This window comes from Choloepus didactylus, chromosome 18 (genome assembly GCF_015220235.1).
Source record: "Choloepus didactylus isolate mChoDid1 chromosome 18, mChoDid1.pri, whole genome shotgun sequence".
Classification (NCBI taxonomy): Eukaryota; Metazoa; Chordata; class Mammalia; order Pilosa; family Megalonychidae; genus Choloepus; species Choloepus didactylus.
The window spans coordinates 10828055-10855156 of NC_051324.1; the positions used below are offsets into that span (position 1 = coordinate 10828055).

The 27102-nt window shown below is 53.5% G+C and overlaps 2 protein-coding genes across 2 annotated transcripts; both read right to left on the reverse strand.

Moving 5' to 3' along the window:
* Positions 1-666: 666 nt before the first annotated feature.
* Positions 667-22899, reverse strand: POLR2A (RNA polymerase II subunit A). Its single transcript, XM_037810139.1, has 29 exons — positions 22807-22899; positions 14947-15079; positions 14660-14796; positions 14393-14566; positions 13937-14218; positions 13455-13616; positions 13095-13315; positions 12726-12858; positions 11987-12111; positions 11680-11890; positions 10959-11168; positions 10706-10874; positions 10435-10529; positions 10087-10290; positions 9688-9910; positions 9100-9283; positions 8504-8675; positions 8304-8409; positions 8001-8206; positions 5723-5947; positions 5328-5574; positions 4953-5053; positions 3996-4100; positions 3731-3913; positions 3275-3478; positions 2894-3080; positions 2685-2798; positions 2359-2508; positions 667-2253 (listed from the first exon to the last, which is right to left on the reverse strand). The coding sequence occupies exons 1-29, from the start codon at positions 22897-22899 to the stop codon at positions 1097-1099; spliced, it is 5913 nt and encodes a 1970-aa protein (XP_037666067.1). The 3' UTR covers positions 667-1096.
* A 1469-nt stretch (positions 22900-24368) lies between these two features.
* Positions 24369-26976, reverse strand: SLC35G6 (solute carrier family 35 member G6). Its single transcript, XM_037810143.1, has 2 exons — positions 26150-26976; positions 24369-25672 (listed from the first exon to the last, which is right to left on the reverse strand). Exons 1-2 carry the CDS (start codon positions 26150-26152, stop codon positions 24659-24661), a joined length of 1017 nt encoding a protein of 338 aa, XP_037666071.1. The 5' UTR covers positions 26153-26976; the 3' UTR covers positions 24369-24658.
* Positions 26977-27102: the final 126 nt, after the last annotated feature.

The following is a 27102-nucleotide window of genomic DNA, read 5'->3' on the forward strand; positions in this document are numbered from 1 at the left end:
TTCTCTGAATAATTAAAAAGTTTAAAATAATAATAGTTTAAATTAGTTTAAAATAATTTAAGTTTAATTTTTTTTAATACTAAAAATATCTAAAGGCAAAAATAACTCTTGCAGAGGATGTAGAAAGTTGATATATTAGGAAGGTGCTAATGAAAGAAAATATGACCTGACCAATTGAAAACAGCCAATTATCCTTGCATGCTTTAACTTTGGCTTTAAAATATCTTCTGGCACCCACAATATTCTCATGGTTGGTTTGAGGCCAAAGTGAAACTTACATTCTCATTCACTTGTTAGAAGTGACTGAGAAATGCGTAGACAAAATACCAAAAGGCAATATGCCTCCTAGTGGTGGGATTAAGGGAGGTTATGTTTCTGCTTCTGTATCACACCTTCCTAAGCGTTTCCAAATTCTGTATCACGAACATCAGTAAAATGAGTTAGAAGCCTGCCCGCTCGGTGTTGCTTTAGGCTGAGGACCCCAGCTCTGGGCCCACTTCCGGGCGCGCAGCAGGGACGCGGTGTCTGCTCAGGGCCAGGTCTGGGGTCCCCTCTCACTCTGGCCCCCATACCGCCTGGCAGGTGGGCCGAAGGACCAGGGAGGGGGCAGGGGCCTGGGTATCCCTGCCTCCCCCGTACCCCAATGAAGCACATGATATGCGTACATTTGGTCAAAATTAGCAAACTTTATTTCAACTTCAAAAAATAAAATAACAGACAAAAGGCAGCTTTAGCGTTGCTCTTTCTGAAGATCAGATGAAACGACCCAGAGCTGGAACTACCCCTAAGAAGTTAAAATATCCTTTAGCCCCAGTCAAGCCACAGGCAAGGAAGGGTCCTCAATTAGGGGACAGGCACGGTGGGGGCGGGTAGGAGAGAACACCACAGCTGGGGAGGTGGGTTCTGAGAAAGCACGATTAGAAAACAAGAGCAAAAACCCCATCAGTAACGGGGTCGGAACTTCAGCGGGGAGCTCTGTCACAAGGAGCTATGTACAAGGGGGCTGGGCTGGGTGGCCACATGGGGGGCAAGGACGGCAGTGCCCCCCAGGCGCCCTTCTCCCTAGCCAGCTGCAGCCGCCGCGCCCTGCGCAGCCTCAGTTCTCCTCGTCACTGTCATCCGGGCTGATGGCCGGACTGGTGAGGCTGTAGGTGGGGCTGGTGGGCGAGTAGCCAGGGGAGGTGGGCGAGTAAGTGGAGCCTTTGGGGGAGGTGGGTGAGTAGGTGGGGCTGGTGGGTGAGTACTTGGGGGAGGTGGGAGAGTAGGTGGGGCTGGTGGGCGAGTACTTGGGGGAGGTTGGGGTATAGACAGGCGAGGTGGGTGAGTAGGTGGGAGAGGTCGGTGAGTATTTTGGGGTGGTCGGTGAGTAGGTGGGGCTGGTAGGTGAGTACTTGGGAGAGGTGGGCGAATATTTGGGGCTGGTAGGTGAGTACTTGGGAGAGGTTGGGGTGTACTCTGGTGAGCTGGGGCTGTAGGAAGGACTGGTTGGGGTGTACTTCGGCGAGGTAGGGCTGTAGCTGGGAGAACTCGGGCTGTAGCTGGGAGAACTTGGGGTGTAGGTTGGAGACTGGGGTGTGTATCGTGGGCTTGAAGGGGAATAGCTTGGAGAAGTTGGGGAGTAGCTGGGTGAAGTTGGGGAGTAGCTCGGAGAGGTGGGGCTGTAATTAGGGCTGGTTGGTGTGTAGTTGGGACTAGTAGGAGAGTAGCTGGGTGATGTTGGGCTGTAGCTGGGTGACGTCGGCGTATAATTGGGACTGGTTGGAGAATAGTTAGGGCTGGTGGGTGAGTAACTTGGGGAAGTTGGTGAGTAGCTCGGAGATGTAGGCGAATAGCTCGGAGAGGTTGGTGAGTAGCTGGGGGAGGTTGGAGAATAGCTGGGTGAAGTTGGTGAGTAACTGGGAGATGTTGGTGAGTAGCTTGGAGAGGTTGGTGAGTAGCTAGGAGAGGTTGGTGAGTAGCTGGGTGATGTTGGTGAGTAGCTCGGGGAAGTTGGAGAATAGCTGGGAGAGGTTGGAGAGTAGCTGGGAGAGGTCGGGGAGTAGCTGGGAGAGGTTGGGGAGTAGCTGGGAGAAGTCGGGGAATAGCTGGGTGATGTGGGGCTATAGTTGGGACTGGTTGGAGAATAGGATGGAGAGGTCGGTGAGTAGGATGGAGAAGTGGGGGAGTAAGAAGGACTCTGGGGAGTATAGCCCCCAGGGGAGCGGGGCTCATAGGCAGGTGACGTTGGCGAGTAGCTGGGAGACATGGCACCACCTGTGGAAAGAAAGCCAACAAGGCAGTTGAGTGACGGAGAGACTCATCCAGAAGGAAGGATCAAAGAGGAAATGAACTTAGGCCCTTGCAGACAGCACAGCTTACCTGGTGAGGGGATGTAGGGGCTTGAGGGGCCTGGAGAGCCCGGGGAGCCCGGGGTGGGAGACCATGCAGGGGAGTAACCCGGGCTGAAGCCGCTGGCATCTGAGGCAGCACTGGGCGAGAAGCCAGCTGCTCCCGGAGTCATCCCGCTCCCTGCCGAGTGAGAGAAACAGGTTAAAACCAGAGCTGGAGCCCAAGCCAACCCTCCCGCACCATTCCCTAGCTCGCCACACCCTCCAGCATCCCAGCCATGGCTCCTCTCTAAGGCCCCGGCTCACTGTCCCTCTGAACTACCGAGAAGGCTCTTTCCCCCGGGCTGGGTTACTGACCGACACTGGGCGACCAGGCGCCATAGGCAGGGGTTGCACCCTGGTTCCAGGGCGTCATGGCAGGAGAAATTCCTCCCATGGGACTGGGTGCTGAGCCGAAGAACATGCCGGTGGCTGCAAGGAGGCATACAGGGCTCATGAGGACGGGCACCTAGGGGTGGTGCTGCCCCATCCAGGGCCTGGTTCCAGCGGCTAAAGCTCATACTCACGTCCAGCGGCCCCCAGGCCGGGGATGTTGGTGGGGATCTCCATGCCGTACTTGCACTTCTCCGCATCCAGCAGGAGGTCAAAGCAGCCAGTGCCAGCCGGAGCCAGCTGGCCCAGCATGATGTTCTCGGACACGCCCTTCATGGGGTCGCTCTCCCCGTGCGCGGCCGCTTCCATAAGCACGTCCACCTGCACAACCGCCAGGGAGGCACCGCCCCATCAGGCCCCCTCACCGCCCACCGTGGGCATGACCTGGGGCACCACGCGGGGAAGGGGCGCCCCGAGGCCGCTGCCCATTCACTCAGAGAAGCCCCTCCTCCCCCCCAGCACCCCTTCCTTCCCTTCTCTCTCTCCTCCCACCCGGGCAGAAGTGCGGCCTTTACCGTCTCCTCAAAGGAACACTTCATGAGCGGGCCAGTGTCCTGGCGGTTGACTCCGTGGCGGGTGATAGCCATCAAGTGGCCGCGACAGGTCATGGTGTCACACAGGAGGGCCAAGTGCCGGTAATTGACGTAGGAGCCATCAAAGGAGATGACGTGGTACAGCTCCCGCTCCAGGGCCTTCCGCACGGCCTCGATGCCCAGCACCTGGCGGAGAAGGGGCGGGGAGGGGTCAGGACCAGAGGCTCTGCCCTCCCCCCACCCCGGCTCCTGCCACCCCCTAGACCAACAGAGAAAGGTCAGGAGCTGATGCAAAGGTGGATTAATTCAGACATTAAAAAACCCGAGCAAGGAAAGCCAGTAGTGGAGATAACAGAAAGCAACTGCTGCCCGGGGGCCCAAGAGCCAGAGAGGCCCAGGGGGAGCAGAGCGGTGCAGCTTGTGGGGGGTGGGGCTCACCGTGAAGATCTCCACGATGTCATTGGACGTGGTGCGCACGGGATCCACATCCTTCTCGCTCAGCACCCGCATCAAGCTCACCCCGTCCGTCTCCAGGATCCACTCCTGCAGGGCCTTGAACTCCCCGTCCTCTGTGATGATGATCTTCTTCTTGTTGTCTGTCTGGGGCAAGTGCATGTACACCTGGAGGGGAGACGGTGAGCTCAGGGGCGGGGTCAGGGGTGCGGGTGGGGGCGGAAGGGGCCTCGGGGAGGGAATGGCTCACCTTGCTGATCTGCTCGATGCCCTGCAGGGTCATGTCGGTCAGCATGTTGGACTCGATGCAGCGCAGGAACACATCGTCGTCCATCTTGTCCACAACCTCTTCCTCCTGCAACAAGAGTGAAGCCTCTGGGCCCCTCTCACCCCCAAAACCGCAGCGCCTCAGGGACCAGAAGAGTCAGGCCGCCAGACTCTGCCCTCTTCAGATTCTGTGAGATTATTTTTTTATCATGTTTTTAAGGAAATATTAACAGAAGCCTAAGAGAAGGCACCCACGACCCCACTATCCTAACGTAATTTCCTCTATTGTGGTCCTGCCCAGCTCCTGGCTCTGTGAGACGTGCACATCAGTGGCCATGAGGAGCACACAGCACTTTTCTGGGGTGATTCTGGCACTTAACCTACTGCTTCTCAGGCTGTTTCTGTCTTGACAGCCATCTCTTTTAATGGATGTGTAGTGTATTCCACCTGATAGGTCAGAATTGTCTTAACTGTTCTACAGTCCAGTAGTTGGTGAGTTCTGAGTTTTTGCTGTTAGTGAATCAGGCGCCCACCTCCGCAAAGTTTCAGGAGCCAAGCCCAGGAGTGAGGCTACAGGTGGGCGTTTTCCTGGGTCTTGTCCCCTCTGCTGTCACACCACCGTCCTGCCCTCCTGTCCAACCTGTCCCCAACAGTGCCCCTGCCCCATGGCTGAGCTTGGTCCTGCCTTAGGACAACAAGCTGTAGGGACCTGCCCCCAGTTCAACACCAACTGTTTTATCTATTCGGCTGCTGCTTCTGATTTCAAAGAATTTTGCTGCTGAGAATTCTGAAAATCATTACTTTCTACTAGCCTCCATTCCTATATTAGGTGGATGTCACTGGCCCCTCAAGGGTGCTTTCATTTAAAATTTTTTGGTCGCTAACAAGCTGCAATGGTTTCCTGTTTGACGTGTCAAGTTTCTTCTTGGGTCCCATTTACCTCTTGCATCTTGTTTTCATCACTGTTCATGATGCGGATTCGGAGCACAAGCTTCTCTGCGTTATCATCATTGAAGATGCAATTCAAGTCATCACCAAAACCTGGTGGGGATGAGAACGGACCGTGAGAAAGACTGCAGAGGGCTCTCTGGTGGCTTCCCTCCTGCTCACAGAAGCCCTCTAGAAAGAAGGAGGTGAAACACGAGGAGGGGAACTGACCCTACTCCTGAAGAGGAAGTGCCCTGACGGAGCAGAGCAGAACTGGTACCCAGAAGGGGTACGGGTGGGTGGCTCTTTCAGGACTAGAGGACACTGACGACGGCAGAGATGGGAGCCCAGGCAGGACTCTGGCACCAACCTGCCTTCCCGGCCTCACCTGCGTTGATCTTTTCAGCGATCTGCTCCATGGTCAGCTTCCGGTCAGTCATGTGCTTCCGGTCCAGCTCCACACGCAACAGCCAGGGGGAGATCCGGGCCACGTCGAAGTCAGGCATCTCATAGTAGACATTCACCCATTCTTGATCCTCAGCCACCACCGTGCTCTGGGGGTTCGGGTCATAGTAGATGGCTGTGTTGGCTGTTACCTTCCTCAACGTTGTGTGTTCCAGGCGGCAAAGAATGTCCTGGAAAGGAAGGGGGGATTGAGGACACACGGATATGGGTGACTCCGAAAACCTCTTCAAACTCTCCTAAATCCCAAACCCTTTCTGTAGGAGAAAGAGATCTTCTCCTTCCCATCCTGCCAAGGAGCCCATCAACCTCCAACCCTACCTTGGCTCGCTCAGCGTCTCGGGCAGACTGGCCCAGCAGGAAGACAGTAAGTGAGGGGGTCTTTGGCTTCTTGGAAATGTTGATGAGCTCCTTAAGTCGGGGCACACCCAGAGTCACGTTCTTGGCAGACACACCGGCGTAGTGGAAGGTGTTCAAGGTCATCTGGGTGGCAGGTTCTCCTAGAGACTGGGCAGCCAGAGCTCCCACCATTTCCCCAGGGTGAGCCTAAGGAGGAAGGAAAGCTGGTCTCAGAAAAAGCAAAGCCCTCACTTCCGGCAGCTTGGAGCAGGAGGCAGATTGGACTATTCTCTAACCTTAAGGTACACTGGGCAGGGGAGCTCGGAAAAGAAAGGCAAGCTTAAAAAACAGGAGTCTTATTTGATCATCTCCTTCACCAGTCAGGGCTTCAATTTACAGAACACCCTTTAGCACTGATGTGCTGCACATTAGAAAATGATATGTTACCATCTAAAATCCAAACTTCTGAAAGTATCCTGAAATTACAAGGGAAATAACTCATCTTGCAACAGTCTCCTAATAAGAAGCTTCCTTAATGCATTATTTTTTCATTGAGATAAAATCACATGCCAGAAGATTTACCCGTTTAATTACAATTGTACAGTATAGTGCCTTTCCTGACTGGCTTCTTTCACTTAGTAATATGCATTTAAGGTTCTTCCATGTTTTTCTGTGGCTTGATAGCTCATTACTTTCTGTCACTCTATATTCCCTCACATGCTGTGTTTATCTATTCAACAAGGGATGGAAATTAAGGTTGTTTCCACTGCTTGGCTGTTATGAACAGTACTGCTATAAATGTTTGTGTGTAGCTATTTGTGAGGACATAAGTTTTCAAATCTTTTGCATGCATACCTACAAATGGCATTGCTGGGTCCTGCTGCAACTACATATTTAACGTTTTGAAGAACGGCCAAACTGGTTTCCAAAGCAGCTGTGCCATTCTCATGAGCACTACGTGAGGATTTCAATCTCTCCACACCGTCATCAACACTTGCCCCTGTCTTTTTTATTTTAGCCACCCTAGTGGATGTGAGGTGATGTCTCACTGTGGTTTTGATTTGCATTTCCCTGATGGTTAGTGATGTGGAGCATCTTTACATAAGCTTATTACTGGCCATTTGTATATCTTCTTGAGAAATGTCTATATTCAAATCCTTTGACATTTTTTAACTGGATTATTTTTTATTATCTTTTTATTATTGAATTATAATAGTTCTTTATATATTCTGGATACAAGTCCCTTTTCAGATACATGATTCAGAAATATTTTCTCCAATTCTATTGATGGGGCCCTCTGAAGCACAAAAGTTTTTAATTTAAAAAAATGAAAATCCAACTTATCTATTTTTTCTTTTGTTGCTTGCGCTTTTGATGTCAAACCTATGGGTATCCCTTAGGCCAGTACCAGAGTGTCTGGATTACTGTACCTTTGTTGTAAGTTTTGAAACTGGGAAATGTGAGTCCTCAAACCTTATTCCTCTTTTCCTAAACTTTTTTGGCTTCTAGTTCCTGAAATTCCATACAAATTTTAGGATGGGTTTTTCCATTTCTGCAAAAAATGCTACTAGGATTTTGCTAGGGATTGCACTGAGTCTATAGACGGCTTTAGGTAGTATTATTACATCTTAATAATTTTAAGTTTCTGACCCACAAACATAGGATGTGTTTCCAATTATTTCATTCCTCTTTTACTTCTTTGAACTATGCTTTGAAGTTCCAGCATACAGCTCATGGGCTATGTTGATTAAATCTATTTCTAAGTATTTTATTCTCCTAATGCATTTTTAAGTATTTAATTTACATCATGGGATTTACATGAAATGTATTCAGATGCATGCCTGTAATTATAGTTAATTATAAGTCTTTTCTCTTTTTCCATTATCCTGTAAAATCCTCAAAGGCAGTGATAGCATATCCTATCTGTAAATCTCTTTCCTAGTTCCTCTCTCCCATTCCCCACCTCCAGCTAAATTAGAATTCTACACACAGCAGGCATTAGGAAAATAAAGAACAACAGCTCTACTTCTAATCCCAGCTGTGCTACTTACTACCAGTGTGACCACCATATGGAACAGGCACCCGTTTTCTCCAAGCCCCCTTTTCTGCCTCCACTATCGGGTCGCTATAAGTAGAGAGCACCAAACACCAAAGAGAGCCCTTATTAGGAGATGGTGGGCAGGGGTGGGCCTGGGTGGGAGCCCAGAAAAGACAACAGGTAAAAGGAGAAACACAAGGCAGAGGTGAGGACCGCACTCACGATGGCTTGGTTAAACTTGGACTCTATCTCCCCGAGCAGCCAGTCGAAGGCCTCCCCACTGAGCCGAAACTCCTCAGCCATGCGGCGGGAGCACAGTGTGGATCGCAGGTGGATGTTGAAGAGCAGCGTGGCATTCTCCTGAGCTTGCCGGCTTAGTGGGTCATCCCCATTCACAATCACCAGCTTCTTGCTCAATTCCTTGACTCCTGGGGGCCAAACAAGGGATGAGGAGATTGTCAGGTCAGGGCCCAGCAGGCTCCAGCCCCCCAGCCCGGCCTAGAGCCTATCTGGGCAGGTACTCACCCTCTACCACCTTGATGGGGTGCAGGTCGGAGGGAAGGCGAGGGTTGATGTGGAAGATTTTCTGAGCATTCCAGATCATGCGCAGCAAGTTGCAGGGGAGGACAACCTGGGAGAGGAGGGATTGGAGGGAGGTGAGGAGTCAAGGGACAGCCACCCCGCGGCAGGACGCCCCCAGGCCGGCACACGCCACCCACACGCACCTTGCTGTCGCCGGTTGGGAAGATGACCCTGAGCACCTCCCGATCCTTCCGCATCCGCTCGAACTCGCGCTCCAGCTCGTTCTGTATGTGCGCGTTGCTCAGCACGTCCTTCACCAGGTCCTCCTGCAGCGTGCGCCGCAGGGCTCTCTCATTGGTATAATCGAAGCGGAACCTGCAGGCAGCAGGTGGGGGAGTCAGGGGGCCAGGTGGGCTCTGGGGTCTCACCAGGCTTCTCGGCGGGTGAGGCCCCCAAAGCGACACAGTCCAGGGAACAGGGCTTTGGGGACAAAATTCTAGGCAGAGAAATAGAAGGTCCAGGCCCGAGGACTGTACCGTGAATGGGACCTGAGCACACACCCTGTTCTGGGCTTGCTTCTTACCATTACCAGGGACGAAGGTGGGGTGGGTCCCAACTGTGCCCCCCACCGCACCCCACCTCCCGTCTCATAGCTGCTTTCATAGGGGTGAGGAAAGAGCTTTAAAAGGTAAGGTCCACCGCCAGACGCATCCCAGGCCATCTCTTGAGGTGGGGGTAACCCTACAACTCAGGCCCTGAGCCCCAAGGACAGGAACCACCCTCCTGCCCGCCTCCTCACTTCTTCTCAAAAGCCTTGTCGGAAGGCTTAAGGGTGGCCAGGTTCTGGAACTCGACGCTCTCGCCGGCCAGGCCGTCCTCGCCATAGCGCAGCTGAACCACCTGGTTGATGGAGTTGCGCACGGTCGCGTCATACTTCACCATCACCGACTCCATGGACTTGATCAGCCGCCGCTGGATGTATCCTGGGGGCGATGGTTGATGGTGGGACCCAAGGCAAGAAGAGGACGCCAAAGTCCCAAGACACTCCCCATCTTGGGACAAGCCCTTGCTGGCCAGTCTGGGGCCTTAACCTACCCATCTGCAGAAGAGTCAGCTCTTCGGGGGCTACTATCCACCCCATCCCCCTGAGAACTTTCAATGAAAGCCACGGCCACCACCAGCTGGCTGGTGGGCCCAGCAGAGTCCCTGGTGAACCACCCTCCACATGGCAGTCCAAGAGCCAGGCTCGGCATGATGGAATGCTGTATAGTGATGAGAATGGGGCTGTTCATCACATCTCTGGGACTAGAGCCCATTAGCCTGAGAATCCTGACCCCCTAGGGGTTTCTCAGCCCTTGGGGGGCCCTGGATCTGAAGGAGGCCTCACCAGTCTCGGCAGTCTTGACAGCTGTGTCGATGAGCCCCTCACGACCACCCATGGCATGAAAGAAGAACTCGGTGGGTGTGAGGCCAGCCAGGTAGGAGTTCTCCACGAAGCCACGGCTCTCGGGCCCATAGTCATCCTTGATGAAGTGAGGCAGGGTCCGGTGCTTGAATCCAAATGGGATCCGTTTGCCCTCCACGTTCTGCTGCCCGACGACAGCAATGACCTGGGAAAGAGAAGGGTAGGTGGAGTTAACTCCCTTTCCCTTGAGAGTAAGAGTCCCCAACATTCTTCCCCAACTCCCCCACCCCCACGCGCGCACGCACACACACACACACACAACCTTCCTCCTCCTCCCAACCTTCAATGTGGCCCCATATGTGCCAAGACAGGGCTTCCCACCTGGGAGATGTTGATCTTGGAACCTTTCGCTCCAGACACGACCATAGACTTAAAGTTGTTGTACTCAGACAAGGATTTCTGGGCGGAGGAGCCAGTCTTGTCTCGGGCGTCATTGAGGATGCGATTCACCTGGTTCTCAAACGTCTGCCGCAGAGTGTTCCCCGGAGTGGGCTCCAGTTCGTTGTTATGCGCCTTCTCGATGACCTGGGGCACGAAGGAGGGGGCAGAGTTCCCAGTGAGAGCGAACCCCTGCACGATCCTCGTTCCCTCTAACCCTTACAACCCCTCTGTTCTTGCTAATGTGAGGTCAAAGTCCCGGAGAACCTCCTGCTCAGCCTTCCAGCTCACCTCTATCACATCCTGCTTGGCCTTCTTAATGGTGTTCTGAATGTCCTGGTACGTCTTGGAGTCGGCGATGGAGTCCCCAATGCCAATGGTGTGGCCTAGAGATAAGGAGAAGCGTCAGCAACACCCTCTCTGGACTCACAGACGGGAGGGAATTGGAGCCCAGAAAGTAGACGGAGGGACACCGAATCCAGAGAGGAAAGAGAAATGGATGAAGAGCAGAAAGAAGGAGAGAGGGAGTTCAGAGAAGGCGTGGCAGAGCCCCTACGCTCACCCTCGATGAGGAGCCAGTTGTTGATGACGGTCTGAATGTTGGAGTAGAAGAGGCGAGTGGTGTCATGACCCATCTCCAGGTAAGAAATGTGGACCAGGGAGCCGGCTGACGTGCCCAAGGACTTCTTACACAGGATGCCCATGATCAGCTCCCCATTCTCCACCACCACCTGGGGACACAGCACCCACTCAAGGCCCCTGCTCCGGCCCCCAGTCCAAATCTTGTCCCTGCGTATCCAGAAGCCAGGCCCTACCTTGGTGTCCCCTGGAGAGATGTGCTTGTAAGGGCCACTGTCCTCGTCGTCGGGATGGGTGCTGTGGGTGCGGATGCAGTTGATGTGGCCTGGTATGATGAGGGAGAAGATCTGCTTGCCCGTCCACAGGGGCCGGGGCTTCAGGATGGCAGGCTGTGGCACCTTCCCATCCCACGTGGACAGAAACATCAGGAGGTTCATCACTTCACCCTGTGAGAGGAAGACGGGAAGTCAGACCCGCAGGCCTCACTGCTCAGGACTGTCAGGGGAGGCACCTGCCCGAGGGGAAAAGCCAGATTTCGGAGGCAAAGGATACCAGGAAGAGTGCTTTCCAAATTTTTAATAAAAAATTCACTGAAACTGTTTTTTATTTTGTTGTGTGTGTTTTTTTTTTTTTTTAAACAATAAGCACAAGTTACTTTTAGAATTAGGCAACAAGGTAAAAATAATTCGATAGATAAAATTTCAACGAGATCACCTTTACTTCACAGACAACACCTGAAATTTTGCAACTACGTAAAATTTTAAAGAATGAAGTGAGGTGCTCGAGCCACACACTTTTCTTGGCCTCTGAGTTTTCCTTCCACCTCACCAGGTATATGGCAGTCCTGTCAGCTCAGTGCAGACCAGACAAAAACCTCACAGCTCCCCACCCTCCCTGCCCTCCTCGCTATCCCAGAGGCCTCGGCCTAGCCCCAGCCTCAGCCCCAGGGCCACACACCCGCTCCAGGAAGACGTCTCTCTTGGTGAACTTGCGCACGGCAGTGAGCGTGTCCTGCACAATGCCCATGACGGGCCGGTTGCTCTGGGGGGTGACGATCATGCGGGGCACCATGGCCAGCTCCTGGATCTCGGCCCGGGTCTCTAGGGACTGGGGCAGGTGCAAGTTCATCTCATCGCCATCAAAGTCTGCATTGTACGGAGTTGTCACACTTGAGGCAAAGAGAGAAAAGGTCAGAGTGAAACCTCGGGGAGTGGCCAGGCCCCAGCCACCAGCCCGGCCTGCTGCCCACAGTCGTGAGACTGACCTAAGGTTCAGGCGGAAAGTGGACCAGGGCAGGATGCGCACCCTGTGCCCCATCATGGACATCTTGTGCAGAGTGGGCTGCCGGTTGAAGATGACAATGTCCCCGTCGCACATGTGCCGCTCCACCTAGGGGGGCGAGGGGCAGAGAGAGCTCAGCAAAGGCCGCAGAGGAAAAATGAGAGGACGAGGGCCCTCTATGCTTTGTAGATGGAAATGTAAGCTTCTGGGGTGCTTTTTCACCCCAAACACTAGCCCAATGCTCCTTTTGGGCCAGGCCCTGAGCTAGATACCAGGTTATCAGAGATGAGAAAGACACAGTGCCCAAATGGCTCAAGGAACTCAGTTAGAGGGGAAAACCAAGGCAGACTCTAAACACGAAGACTCTTTCTGCTCTCTGTTCCCTCACAGAGCCCTCTTCTGTGCCCTATACACCTTTCACATTGCCCTTGGGTTTATGCCACAACTACCCTGGACGTCAGTGGTGGGCAGCCGTAAGTAGCCTTTAAAAAAGAAAGTGACGGTGGCACAAGATTGTGAATACTGTTAACGCTATTGAACTGTCTACTTAAGAGGAGTGAAGATGGGAAATGTTATGTTGTACAGACGGTACCCCAATAAACTCAAAGACAGCAAGCCTGGATCCTAATGCCGGCGACAGCCTCAGAAACCCCACACTGGCCTGCCCCATCCCAGAGAGCTTCCTGCCCTGGTGGGTGGGAGGCCCTGGCCCGGCGCCATGCCTTGTAGCCAGTCTGCAGGTGAAGGTCACTGGGCTTGGGGTGGAAGCGCAGGTCGATGCGGTCGCCGTTGTCGCGGATGATGTACTTGGCCCCTGGGTACTGGCTGTTCCCCCTGCGCACAAGTTCCTGCAGTCTGGGGAGGAAGCAGGTGCAATGAACAGAGCACTGCCCCCAAAGGCCCTCGATGCTACCTCTCCCCCAAGCCCAAGTGGAAGCCTGAACTTCTAAACTTCTACCCTCCCTCCACCTCACTCTGAGCCCACTCCCCAAGGTGGGGAGGGCACCACTGGGCACCCTCTCTTGAAGCAGCGCCCACTGTGGGGGGGTCTCCCCAGCCCCTCCAAGGCTGGGCTTCTGGATGGAGCGCACCTGTCGATGTTGAAGGGGGTGACGATCTCTGCAAAGGTCATGTTGGCGGCAATGGAGCGGGGCACGCCAACCTGGTCAATGGAGAGGTTGGGGTCGGGGGTGATGACAGTTCGGGCTGAGAAGTCCACTCGCTTGCCCATCAGGTTCCCTCGCACTCGGCCTTCCTTGCCCTTTAACCGCTGCTTCAGGGACTTGAGGGGACGCCCGGACTTCTGCATGGCCTGAGGACACAGGGGGCAGGGGCGCCAACCGGCAGTCAGCACTGGCCCCTCCCCCTGAGCCGAGGCCCCATGGCGGCGACCCCGTGGGCTCCACTCCACTCTGCTCCCTGGCGCGGCAGTAGGGAGCGCATGGACTCACGCGGGGCAAGCCAGGCAGCTCATTGTCCACCATGGTGGCCACGTGGAACTGAAGGAGCTTCACATCCTCTGCGATGACATGGGCTGCCGCGCCATTCTGCTCATTCCGCCGGAGCTGATTGTTGATCTTCACGATGTCGGCCAGTTTGTGGGTCAGGTCATCCTGAGGTAGGCAATCGTCATCGTCACAACAGCAGCCACCATTACCAAGTGCCCGTCCTGCGTGTGCCAGGCACACAGCTCGCCTCTCATCCCACCCCGGGAGGCAGGCCTCATCACTCTCATTTTCCAGCTAAGGAGGCACCTTCATGACCTTTAACCACATTAAGGACCCCGCTGAAGGTCGCACAGCTGGTGATAGCAGGTACGCTCAGACCCAGGGCGCCTGCACAGCTCCCAAGCACTTCCTCCTCCGCCGTGGGCCCCCGCGCACCTCACCCCGCCCTCCCACCCAGCCAAGAGCACAGTGTGGAAGCCGCTGACCTGGTTGCGGGCGGAGCCCTGCATCACAACGGCGGGCCGCACGGACAGGGGGGGCACAGGCAGCACAGTGACGATCATCCACTCCGGCCGGGCAAAGCGGGGCTCCATGCCCAGCACGAAGCACTCCTCGTCCGAGATGCGCTTGAAGATCTCATGCACCCGCTCGGGACTCAGCAGGATCTTCTTCTCCTGCGAGTCCTCATTGACATGCTTCCACTCTGCGTACAGCTCCAGGCCCGAGCGCCGGATCCTGGGCTGGTACCGCCCACAGCCACCGTGGCCCTGCCGGGGAGAGAAGCGCTGTCAGAGAGGGCCCAGGGGTGCGGTCAAGGCCAGCCCCCAGCTCCTGTCTCCCTCACGCTCCCGTTTCATCTACTGCTGCTGTTCACTCTTCCCTCCAGGCCTCTGACCGTGGCCCACCCACTGCCTCCCAACAGTCCCGCCAGCTCCAGCCACCTTTTCTTTGGTCAAATCCTCATCGCCCTCAGGCTGCTCCACACCGAACTTGTTGTCCATCTCCTCCCCGCCCTCGCAGATATTTTTGCCCTTGCAAAGGTCGTAGACATGTGTGAGCCGTTTCTTGGGCTGCCCCTTGGACTTAGCCAGGATGTCCTTGATCTTTGGATTGTTCTGAGGACAAAGCAGAGCAAGGTCAGCTGGGCCTGACCTTCCCCCACTGCCAAGGAGCCCCTCTCCCCAGGCCAGGGCCCCTCACCCACTCACAGAGTCCACCAGCAGTTTGGAGCAGAAGAAGCAGACGCAGCGCAGAACTTTCATTGTCTTCACTAGGAAGCCCACATGAAACACAGGCTTGGCCAGCTCAATGTGGCCAAAGTGGCCAGGACACTCCGTCATGTTTCCTGGGGAGCACACACCAGGCACCCTCCTTCCAGCTCCACTGACCTCAGAGGCCAGAGCTCCAGGTGGCTGCCCTCAGCCCTGGTTTTCTGTTCAGACCCACGCCTCTCACCATCCCCCCCCCGGATTCTACACCGGCCCCCAGCACTTACCTGCACATGTTTGGCAGCGGCCTGTCCTCTCGATCACCCCTTGCCTGGGATCCATCAGCCCCCCAAGCTTGGGGCGGCCTCCCTCAGTGGTCTCTGGGTACTTGATACCTCCCTCTGTCACAGACATTCGCTTCTGTAGAAAAGAAAGGCCGACAACAACTATTTGAGATCCCTGGTTTCCAACTGTCAGAACTGGAGCGAGGTGGGGCGGGCTCTGAGGTCTGAGAGAACCCTAAACTACCTACAGAAGAACTAGCTGAGTTGAGCCCAGTTGAGGAGAAGGGGGATGAGCGTGTGTCCCTCTGAAAATGCCAACACTGAATGCAACAGACCAAAAGCTTTTCAGTCACTGTTGGGGACAGGGTACTCAGCCTGGGCTCCATAAAAAGTGGATTCTAGGTAACACATATCTATAGGATCTACCCATAAAAAGTTTCAAGGAAAAAAAAAAATCAATGCCTTGTTTCTTCCCTAGAGCTGAAATCAAACCCACAAATCTGAGTCCCTGGCAGGAACCTCCCTGAACCTGTACCCCTCCCGGCCCTTGGCAGTCCAGGGGTCCCACCTCCAGACATGCCTTCCAACTCGAACCTCGGCTCCTGATGAGAACAAGGCACTGGCAAATGTGGCCCTGACTCTTCGTTCCCCTCCTTCGCAAGGGCCTGCCTGCCTGAACCCTTCCACGTCCCGCTGGAGATTTCACTATAGGACACTATAGGACAGGAGAGCCGAGTGCCTCCTGAGATGAAGGCAGAACCAAGGGCTGGAGAAAGGTGGAGCCAGGTCTCAGGGGGGCCTATTCAGTGAAGGAAAAGGAGAGGCAGAGCACTCGGAACTGGACGTGGGTTGGAGGAGCAGTTTCTGCCCTGGGTTAGAGGTTGGCAGAGGCAACCGTTAGATCCTTTCTGGCACTGAAAGCTAAGGATTTTTAAATTAGCTAGGCCTTGGTCCACTAAACTCCCAGAGCAGGGAACTTAGAAGATTGAATAAGAAACTCCATTTGGGTATCAACTTCATGCCAGGTGCCAAACATCCTCACGACTTTATATCTCTAGTTCTAACCACTAAGCTCCTAGGAATGCAGTGCGATTTTCCAGGCCTGAGAAACCTGAGGTTGAGTGCAGTGACTTGCCCAGGGCCCCGGATCAGAAAGAGCTGCAGAAATTAAACCCAATCCTCTCTGACCCCAGAGCACATGCTCATCCCACCCCACCACGCTGCGGCACAAGTAACTATTTAAACTCTAGAATCAGTTTAATATCTTCTTGGTGCTGGGCAAGTTCTCGCTGATTTTCACTCTTCAAACTAAATTCCAAAGCAAGCACCACGGTCACCATTTTGCAGATTACAAGGAAACTGCCTAGCTTGGGATTAAGCAGCAAGAAAATGGTGGAGCCAGGATTTGAACCCAGGTCTAGTGGTTTGGCCTGGGCCTTCTCTCTACTACATTGTGCTGAAAAAAACAGACCGGCGAGTTCAAGTCAGCAAAATGCAGTGATCACTAGTGCTTACGCACAGCTGTCTTCACCCCAGGACTGGAACCACTCCCGAGAGCCAAGGAGCGCCACCCACGCAGCCTGGCGCCCCTCAGCTGCATGGGACCCACTGCAGACGAGAGCCCCCTTGCAGCTGTCCTCTGCTCCCACGCCACACTCCTCCCTGCCTTGCTGGCTGCCTCCTCTCAGTCCTCTTCCTGGGCTCCTCGGCCATGGCTGCTCCTTAAACTCTCCCCAGGGCTTGGCTCTCCACACTTCTCATCCTTCCCTGGAAGCTGTCCCACAGCAGTCTCTATATCCTCATGACTCCCATCTCTACCTCCAGGCCTCACCTTCCTTCTGGACTCGGGAATCACATCTTTAACTCTCTGTGGGATTTGCTCAACGTGTCTGAAAGCAAACTCCTTTCTGCACAAAAACCTCTCCTTTTCCTTCAGTCCCCACCTCAGGTGGTGGCACTCAAGGCGGAAACTTAAACTCACCCTTCCTTAATCTCAGGCATAAAACAGGCGGAAGGACCTGGTTTGGGGTCAGATCCTGGGCTTGGAATTCTAGCTCTATCATTTAAGAACAATGCCACCATCAGGAACTTATTAGCCCACTTCAGCCCAGAGCTGCAGGTGTTCAATAAGTGACAGCTACGCAATCATTTGCCAAGTACTGGTCATTTTTACCTCCTGAATATTTCTTCTCCAACATTATTAACTACTGCCCTGGTTCTGGCCTTTCCTTTGTAGCCAACACTAGAGCTTTCTCCTAGGCCACCAGCCTTTCTCTCTCCAGCCTGTCCACACCACAATCAGGATGCTCCTTCTAAAGTGAAAATCTAATCAGCCATGCCTGCTTGTCCTCACAGTGACGTCCAAACTCAGCAGGACAGCTTATAAAAAGTGCTTCCCTGAGGCGCCACACCATCCTATCTACCCCGTAGAACCCAGCACCACCTGCCCCGCACCCCTCCGGGTCTCTGCTCGGCTACCCCCTCAGCTTGGAACGCCTTCCCCACCGACCAAACCCTGCTTCCAGACTCACACTGCTCCTCCCAAAAGCCCGTCCACGGCTTCCCCTCCCTCCTCTGTCTGCCACAGTCCCTCTGTCACTGCACTTGCTATAATGCCAGGCAATCACCTTGGGGTTTGTCTCCCTAGAGATCATAAGTGCCTTCTGGGCAGGCAGCACCCCTCGTTCATTCTGGATCCCCTGTGCTCACCTGACACCTGGCAGGCTCCCAGCAAATGTCTGTTAAACTGAACTAAACAGCCCAGGACCCTCCACCACAGGGAGGTGCCCTCGGGGAACTCGGAAACAAGGGAGAAGGCTGCCCCCCGACAGGCCGAGCAGCAATCCCCTCGTAATGGACCCGATCAGCCACTGCCGGGTGGAAACCAGAACAGTCTCCAGGCTGAAAAGGTCATGAACCCCCACAGCTAACAAAGACGGCCTGAGGTAATCTCGGAGAGGCAGGCCGGGTGTGGGGCTCAATTAACTAAGCTGGAGCCTTGTCAGCTGCATCATGTGCTGAGGTGAAACACCAAGAATGGGTCTGCTCCCCTTGAATGAAACAAAACAGCAGGAGCAGGCCTGAATCTGTCCGCCAGAAGTCACTCCAGAGGGGCCTCGAGGAAGTCCTGTTCGGAACCTTTCCCCACCCTCTGCTCAGCAAACCAGCCGCCCCACCGGTTCCCAATTCTGCCCCTGGACATTCTGGGACTGGGCAGGGGGGTGGCCTGGACAGCAAACACGAGCCTTCTGCTTAATGGGAAGGATGATCCCTCCACCACAAATTAACAAACTGTCATTTTGGATCACACTCAAAGCACACTGGTGCCCAGCTCTGGTCCCTTATAGCCTGCAGGATAAAGGTAGACTCTTCGGGGTGGCCGGGCACGGGCTGGGCCCTCTTTCCGGGACAGCCCCTCTCCAGAATGTAAGGCCTGTGGCAGAGTCTCAATAAATGCTCCTCTCTTCCCTCTGCCTTAGCAAAGCATTCACAATCCTTACAATTTGGCCTCCACCCACTTTTACAGCTTTATCTGATACCACAAGCTCCTGCTCTCCACGTTTGTGCTCCAACTGGAAGAGACTTCTCAGAGTCACTTCTGCTTCACATCCCCCCTTGAGTAATCTTCTGTTTATTTTTTAAGACCCAGCTCAGATGTCACCTCTTTGTAAAGTCTCCTCTAACTTGTCCTAGCTCTATCCACACCCTAGCAAGCTTCTTAGCCCAACTTCCTTAATTATATGTTTACACATCTGTCTCTCCCACTGGCTGCAATCCTGGAGGGCAAGGAGCATGTTCTATTTATCTTCTGCCCTAGGGGCTCAGCACAGTATCCAGCACCTGGTAGGGGCTCAGTGAACATTTGTGGCATGTATAGAAATCCCTCACTAGATTAGAAATAATTTGAAGGCAGGGATAATCTTCAGATTCACCAGTGTAGCCCACACCCTCCCTAAAAGACTACATTACTGCTTTATATCCTCCTTAGAATAAGTTAAGGTATAAATAAATTAAGTTATGCATTCGTGTAGGCTGTCAATGAATGGTTGTTTTTAAAGAACTGGGGTCACCTCCTTCAAATCTAATCAAGCACCCCATTCCCTCTGCATGAAGCCCTAGCAAGAGCCTTCCTTCCTTCCTTCCCCTAGTGCCTGGCAGCTCCGAAACCACCTTATAACAGCAAAAAACAGCCAATTCTCACAGCCAATTTTAAGAGCCCTCTCCACCTCCAGTATGCTCCTGTTCCTAGACCTTTGGAAAACATTCTAAGCTTAAATACCACCTGTCCCCCCACCCAGCCATCCCCTTATCTAAAGTGAAACTGTTATTTTATTTCCTGAAAACAAAGGGGCAACATAGAAGAAAATCAAAGTCCCCCCTGCCCCATAATCCTACACCCTAGAGATGACCCCTGTAAAGTTTTGTGAACAGCTTCCAATCTTTTATGAAAATGTAAATGTGTTCTCATTTTTACAAAATGAGATACCTTATTCTGCACATGATTTGGTAACTTTTCAATTAATCCAAAGATTCTCAAACTTTTATCAGTTCACAGTGCCCTTAGCTTCTCAGTAACTTTTTCACAGCACTCCTTAGGCCAAAAGAAATACCCAAGAGATCCACTTTTTAAGTAACTAGATCCAAACAACTTAAGTATTTATGTGCTATCAACTTAGTAGTCATTTGAGAAACCAATACACACAAATTAAAAGAACAAAATAGTTTCTTTCTCATACAGCCACAATTACTTCCTAATGGCACCTGCTGGGCACTGCACAACTTCTCAAACCTTGGAATCAGACTGGACAGCATCACCCTGATTTCTTGCCCCATGCTGATTTTTGCCCAGATGTCAGTAAACCATAAAGCTGCAGCTTCACAAAGGTGTGACGTCATCAAAAGAGCTTTAGCACCATCTAATGTTGAAACTGAGCTACCTCTAATAGAAGTCCCTGGACAGGAAACAAAAATTTTCTAGTTTCTCTAGAAAATTTAAAGCCTGTCACTGTGTCCCTGGAGCTTGCTTCAGTGCCTCGGGGCACCTCGCAGCCCAGTTTAGGACCAGCAGGCTTAACCTATGGGAAAGGTCTTGTTCTATTTTAAGAACAGACTCTGAGTTATTCAACAGGGTTCCCGTTAACATTTGGGTTGTTTATAATTGACATTTTCAAATGTTGCAATAAAAATCCTTCTACATATGTGAGTGTGCAATCATCCAAGTCAATAATTTCTTCGACTAATTTTCATTAGGAGCTTAACATGATCCGGGGGGCTGCAGGGACAGAGGTGTGTAATACAGATAAGGTCCCTCATGAAATGGACATTCTCACGAGGGATGGAGAAGCAGAAAAACCCACCTTTTCAGGTAGGGACAGGCTACAAGGGAAAAAAAAGCAGGGAATACAGAGTGGAGAGTGCAGGAGGTGCTATTTTAAACGGTGACCGGGGAGCATTCCTAACGTGTGCCATTTGAACAGAGAACATGCTGACGTGAGGTCTGGACAACACGGTTCCAGCAGGGGACCGTGGGTAATAGAGTCCTTGAGACAGGACTGAGCTTGCAGTGTTGGAGGAACAAGCAGGGCAGTGTGGTTCAAGAACAGCAGCGAGAAGGAGACTGGGAATGAGAGGCAAGCAGGGCCCACAGTAAGGAGTTTGGATTTTGTTCTGAATGTAAGGAATGGAAAGGCCTTTGGAGAGCACATACACGTGATGAAAAGATCTCTCTAGCTGTTCTGCCACGTGCAGGAAGGCCAACTAGGGGCCAGGGCTGCTGCACTAGTCCATGGAAAGGATGGCGGTGGGCTGAAAGACAGGGAAGCACAGTGGTCGAGATGGAGGTGGGCATAAATGGCTGCAATCCAGACAAATTTTGAAAGGCAGAACCGACAGACTTCAAGATGGACACAGAAGGGAGGTTGTGGGAAAGAAGAATCAAAGCTGGCTTTGAGGTTCTGGGTCCAAGCAACTACAGAAAGGTGGAGCCAGGTAAGGCCAGAGGGACATGCACACTTGAAGTGAGAAATTCAGAGTTGTTGTTTAAGGATAAATTCTTAAAAGTGGAAATGCTGTGCCAGGGTATTTCACTATGAAAAGACTGATAAAATTGCTAGACTGTTCTCCAGAAAGGTTCTACCAACTTATCCTCCTACCAACAATGCACAAGCATGCCTATTTCCCACAGTTTTTGCCAACAGAGAAAAATCAGATAAAGGAAAAAATATCTTAAAGCAGACTTTTTTGATAATTAGTAAGCTGAATGTTTTTTGATCATTTGTACTACTTCTGTGAACTGCCTATTTATATTCTTTATCCATTTGTAGCAGATGTGTGCTTTTCTTACCAATTTATAAGAGTTCCTTTGTATATTAAGATATCTAACTTGTAAGTCACATTGCAAATTGTTTCCCAATCTGCTTTTTTAGCTTTGTCCATGGTGTTTTTGATAAAGACAAGTGGCTCTTATTCTTATGTAGGGAAATAGCTTTACTCTTTCTCATAAGTAAAATGTCTAGCAATGGCAGGCACTCGATAAAACTTTCCTATAATTAATTCTTTATTATTTAGGGTTTCTGCCTCTAGTGTTAGGCCTCCAAAAGCAACTTTCACAGATTTTTTTCTTTCTTTTTTTTTTTTTTAAGATTTAAACCTTAATCCCATCTGGAATTTATTCTGTGGTGTGGTATGAGGTCAGGACATTCTAACTCTTGACTCAACCTTCACCCAGCTGAGTCCTCTGGCCCAGCAAAATTGTCTCCATCCACAACACGGCCCTTTAACTTCCTTTTCCCCAGCCAAATGTCTCCCTCCAGTTAACTCCACAAAAGACCCAGTCCAAGCCACCAACAGCTCTCCCCTGGGACTACCCTAATCACTGGTCTCTCTCAGCTTCCATTCTTAACCCTGCCACGTCAGGTCTTCAGAAAACCACAGCATTTTTTGTTATGTAAATTTGATCATGTCACTCTCTGGCTTAAAATTCTCCAATAATTTCCTATTAAAACTAATGATTAAAGAAAAAATTCAGATTTCTTACCATGACTTACAAGATCCCACCTAGCTTGCCCCCGCCCCTTTCTCCAGTCTATTTCTCTAACACCCACTCAACCCCATCCACACTGGCTGCCTTTCGTCCCTGGGACATGCCAGATTCATTCCTCCCTCAGGCCCTTTGCACTTGCTGTTTCCTCTGTGTGAAAAGCTCCTGCCCTAGAATCCATGGACCAGATGGCTGCTTCTCACCGGCTGGGTAATGTCACCTCCCCAGTCAGGCCTTCCCCGACACCACCCCATCGGAAGCAGCCCCATATCAGGGATTCTCTCTCTGCCCAATTACCCATTTCATTTTACTCAAGGCACTTGCCATTGAGTGAATTATCTTGTTCCTTCGTTTACTTGTGTTTATTGTCTATCTCGCTCAGCTCTGTGTCCCCAAAGTCTGTTGTGTCCATCACAAAGCAGATGCTCAATTAACAACTGAGGAAGGGGGAGGAAAAGAATCTGGGGCCCCGCTTCCTATCCAAACTCGCGAAAACTTCCTAGGGTTCGCCTGCTGTCGTTCAAAGTCGACAACCCTGAGGCGTGGGATCGGGTCACTCTCTCCTTCCTTCTCGTCCTCCAGCCCCTCCTGTAAGTCTCCTCGAAGCGGCACTGCGGCCAGCCCCCTGTCGCAGACACAGGACTCCCAAAGCTGAACTCCGGGAGGCCGCGAGGCCGGGCCCCGCGCTGCTTTCGGCGCCGCTGACCCACTCGGCCGGATCCCGTCCGGGTCAGGCAGCCAGAAAGCCCGGAGTCCCCGCGGCCACCTCAAGCCCCGCCCGCCGGCGCGCGAGGGAGGGGGAGTGGGAGGGCGGAGACGCTTACCAGTTCATCCGGGCTGAGGACGCCGAACTGCACCCTCTTGATGGTGCGCAGCGGGCATGCGCTGTCCCCGGAGGGGGGCCCACCCCCGTGCATCTCGGAGGCAGGCGCGCTGCGCAGGCGCAAACCTCCCTACAAAAAGCCTGCGCCGCCTCCACCTAAGCGCTCAGACCTCGTCCGGGCGGCCACCGGGAAGGACCTCCCCGAGAAGGGAGGAAAAGGCCGGAGAAGGGAGAGGTGGGGGAGGGAAAGAGGCGGGGAAATGAAAAGGAGCGAGAGGAGGGCTTCTTCCCCTTCCCGGAGATTTTTCGTCTCCCAAAAAGGGAAAAAAAAAAAAAAAAAAAAAGAGGGGGGAAAGGAAAAGGTTTTGGGGGAAGGAAGAAGAAAAAGGGTAACGAATAAATAAGTAACCGGGCTCCTGAACGGCAGAGGTTACGGCAGTTTGTCTCTCCCCCTTCCGGGAGCCGCCTTCTTCTCCAACCGCCCCGGCCGCGCTCTCGGCGCTTCTGAAGAGCGAACTGGCCGAATGACGCCTTTTATAGATTCGCCCTGGCATCCCCGCCCCTTCCTTTCCCGCCCTCCCTTGCGCTACGGGGCCGACTGCACTGGCCTGCACGGGGCGCGCGCTTGTGTCGTTGATCGTCTTTTCCCGGCTCCCTGGTTGGACGACCTTTTGTAATGACGGGGGGGGAGAGGAATTTTTTATTCCTGCCGTCTCCCCTCGCTGCCCACTCCGGCACTGAGGTTTAAAATCTGAAGAACCAAGGGTAAATTTTAGGCCGCTTTTATTCTGGAGTATGGTTTCACCTTCAGCAAATAGTACCCCCCCCTCTGCTGGAAAATGGTCTATTCTGCGAATCGGTAATGAAGGAGGCGGTGCCGGGCGGGTACTCCCCAGCGGGTTCCCGCGGGGGGTGGGGAGAGTGCTGGGGCCGTCCTTGGTCATGAATATGCAGTCTGTCGCTGAATATGCATGAAGAGACCAAGATGGCGAGGCCAGCTGTTTGTCCGGAAGTAGCCGATATTTGTCGAGCGGCCTCCGGGGATGGGTGGGCATATCTCCAGGCCTCTAACGGAGCACTGCGCCGAGCCTTGGTCCTGGATCCCAGGCCTGAGTCGCTCGAAGAGGCCTCACCTCGGAAGCCTGTACCGGAAGGAGGCCGGCCACTGTCCGGGAGAGATCACGGGACCGCGACAATCCGGGAAAAGCAGATTAACCACGGGGCGGGACACGAAAGTCCTGGGGGATTCGGGGTCAAGGAATCTGAATATTAGCGAATCCTCCCCCTTCTAAAATATTTCAGAAATAAGATTTGGGGGTGGGGGGGAGGAGGATCCCAAAGAATTCTCCAGTATGAGCGGTGTAGGACTTCCACTCTCCCTCCAAAGCGAAGATGACGCCAACTGCAGAGCCATTTTCAGAGGGATCCTTGTTTGATGTGTCACTTCAGCACCCCAAGGAGGGGAGGCACAACCATGAGGAATAGAAACTGTCATTCTGGGGAAAAAGGCATGCTCCCCTCCCCCAGTGCAATGGCTTGGCTCTGTTTGCCTAAACACCCCAAATGCTCAGACACTCCTCTGTTGCTGAGGGGCATCTTCCCCATGACCCACATCCTGCTCTGCCTTGCCCCACAAAACCTCAGCCCTTTTGACCTGCTCCTCAGACCCTTGCCCCTTAAGGCTTGGTCCCCTAGGTATTCCCTCTCCATCAAGTCCCCAAGTCACCCCTTGACTCTCAGCGGTGTCCCTCTTCCACATCAGTTCTTTTTCAGTCTCTTGTTCTCCCATGTGGGAACTGCAGTCTCTCCTATTTACCCCTGCCCTCCCAACCCCCAAGCTCTCCAGTACGATCTCACTTCTTTACCTGGCCCTCCCTTTCACAGCTGAGGTTCTGGGCGGTGATGATGGCAATGCTGCCTAATACGACCCCTGCCCCCATGATGTCAGAAGGTGCCACAGTCTCATAGAGCACGTAGTACTGCAGCATCAGGGCCACCACTACCTCCGAGTGCAGGACAGCACACACCAAGGCCGGGTGGGCCTTGGTGACCGCATAGCTCACACACACAAAGGAGACCAGGGCGAGGATCCCCACTGCCACCACGCAGCTCCAACTCAGAGGGTCCTTGGGCAGCACGGGGGTCTGCAGCACAAAAAGCCCCGGCACAGAGGTCACCAGCCCCACCAAGCCAAACAGGAAGGCCACTGTCGGTAGGCAGGAGGGGAAGTCCAGGGAACGATACACCAAAAGCCCCAGGGACAGGGCCATGCCACCCAGGAAAGCCAGCACGTAGCCCAGGGCGGTGTAGATGCCCGTGGTCCCTTCCTGCAGTGTCCCCAGCCCGGGTCCCACAATGATGATCAGTCCCAGGATGCTGCCCAACAGGCCACACCAGTCATAGCTGCTGAGACCCTGGCTCTCCAGGCAGAGGGCGAGGAGAGCAGAGCAGATGGTAGAAGAACCTTTGCGGACGGTGGCAGCGATGCCCGCGGGCACCGCCTGAACTGCACTGTAAGCGCAGCCGATGCTGAGGACATTGAGCAGGGCGTGGAGGCAGGCCCGGCCCCGGACATCGGGAGGCCCCAACAGTGGGTCGCCGCGCAGTTTGAGTAGCAGGCCGATGGGGAGATGGAAGAGGCATCGACAGATGAGCAGCTCCAGCGAGGGCAAGTGGGAAGTCTGGTAAGCCATACGGGAGAAGGGGCCCACGAAGCCGGCGGGCAGGCCCCCACCCAGCAAGGCCACAAGCAGGCCCTTGGTGGTATCAGAGGGCCGGATGCGCTGGTTTGAGGGGAGGCTGGACGGAGTGGAGGGTGGCGACGGCTGGGTGAAGTCGGGCAGGTTGAAGTAGGGGTGACTGCCAGCCTGTAAGGGAGAAAGGAGCTTGGGCATGAGGGAAGCCACAGCCTGGGGGACCTGGGTCAGGGCAGATGCCAGGGTAGGGTCTGGGACCCTGTGATACAAGAGGGGGCAAGCTCTCTTGCTGAGGAACTCTTAGGAGCTAGAAGAGGCCTGAAAGATGGGTGAGGTGCAGTGTGGGCCTCGAGCCTCTAAAGCAGGAATGAGAGGTTCCTGGAGCATAATGCTTCTCTGGGTAAGTTGTTCCAGGGAGGAGAAACAGAGGATCCAGGGATGCACTATTGGGTTGAGGATCGGGAGGCGGCCTCAGAGGCTGTCTATATCTGTGATGTCACAGGTTCCAGGGACATGTGGGTACACATTATGGATTTCATCTGTGGGTGTCTCTAGGACAGCTGGAAAGTTCAGGGAGGAGGGTGGGGGGCAGCCAGAAGCTACAGGTAGGTAGAGTTGTGCTCCATCCCCCCTGGCCCCCACACTCACCATCTCTCCTGGGATCCCCTCCTCTCCTCCTGGCTCCAGGGGCCTGGGCCCTTCAGAGCTCCAGCCATTGTGACCTGTTGGAGAGGGGGTGGGGCTCCTCCCTGGAACCTCCCCCAGGTGGGGAGGTGGGGGGCCCTTCCCCGGCACCTCCCTCAGGTGGGGACAGACCTATTTTCTCATTGTTTCCAACTCTACTTGTTTTATATCTATGTCCCCGTGACTCCCAAGTGTAGGTTCTTTATTATTATTATTTTTTTCTCTTTACAACTAGCTCTGCGATGAGACTTCCTGGATTTTTTAATTAATTTGTTTATTTATGTGTTGCCCTGTTGCAGAAAGATTTCAAAGAAACAAGCTCCCAAGTTCTGGCTTCTCTGGCTCCTGAGTTCTGAGTTTTCCTACACCAGGGAGGAGTCTCTGGGATTCTCCCTCTAGGGTTTCAGGAATGCTTCTTCCCTGTGTGCTTCCACCGGGTATTTTGTTGGTGCTGTCCCCAGAGGCCCGGGCCAAGGCTTCTGCATTTACACCCAAGTACGCAGACACCTGGGCCCATGGGGACAAAATACCAAGCTCCCTGTTCTGCTTCTGCTCTGGTTGGTCATTGAAGTATTCTGCCCCCAATGGCTTGGCCCTTTCTTGCCCGGGGCCTGAGTGGAGGAGGGGGTGTCCCTGCACATTCCTGCCAGGGTGTGCGCGTGTCCAAGGGGCTGCCCCTGTGGGTGCACTGACCCCGGCTCTGTTGGTCCCACTGGGCCTGTGAGCCTGCCATGTTGTGTCAGCTCCCGGAGAGGGTGTGTGTGTCCCGCTGAGTGAAGGGCTTGCGGGGGTGAGGGTGTAGGGGGGAGAGGGGGCTCGCTTCCCGGGTAGTGGGTGGTCGTGCGCCCCTGCACGGGGGCTGCAGCCCGGCCGCGGCCTGCTCGGTGCCCACCCGCCCGGCGCCGCGCGGTCCCCTT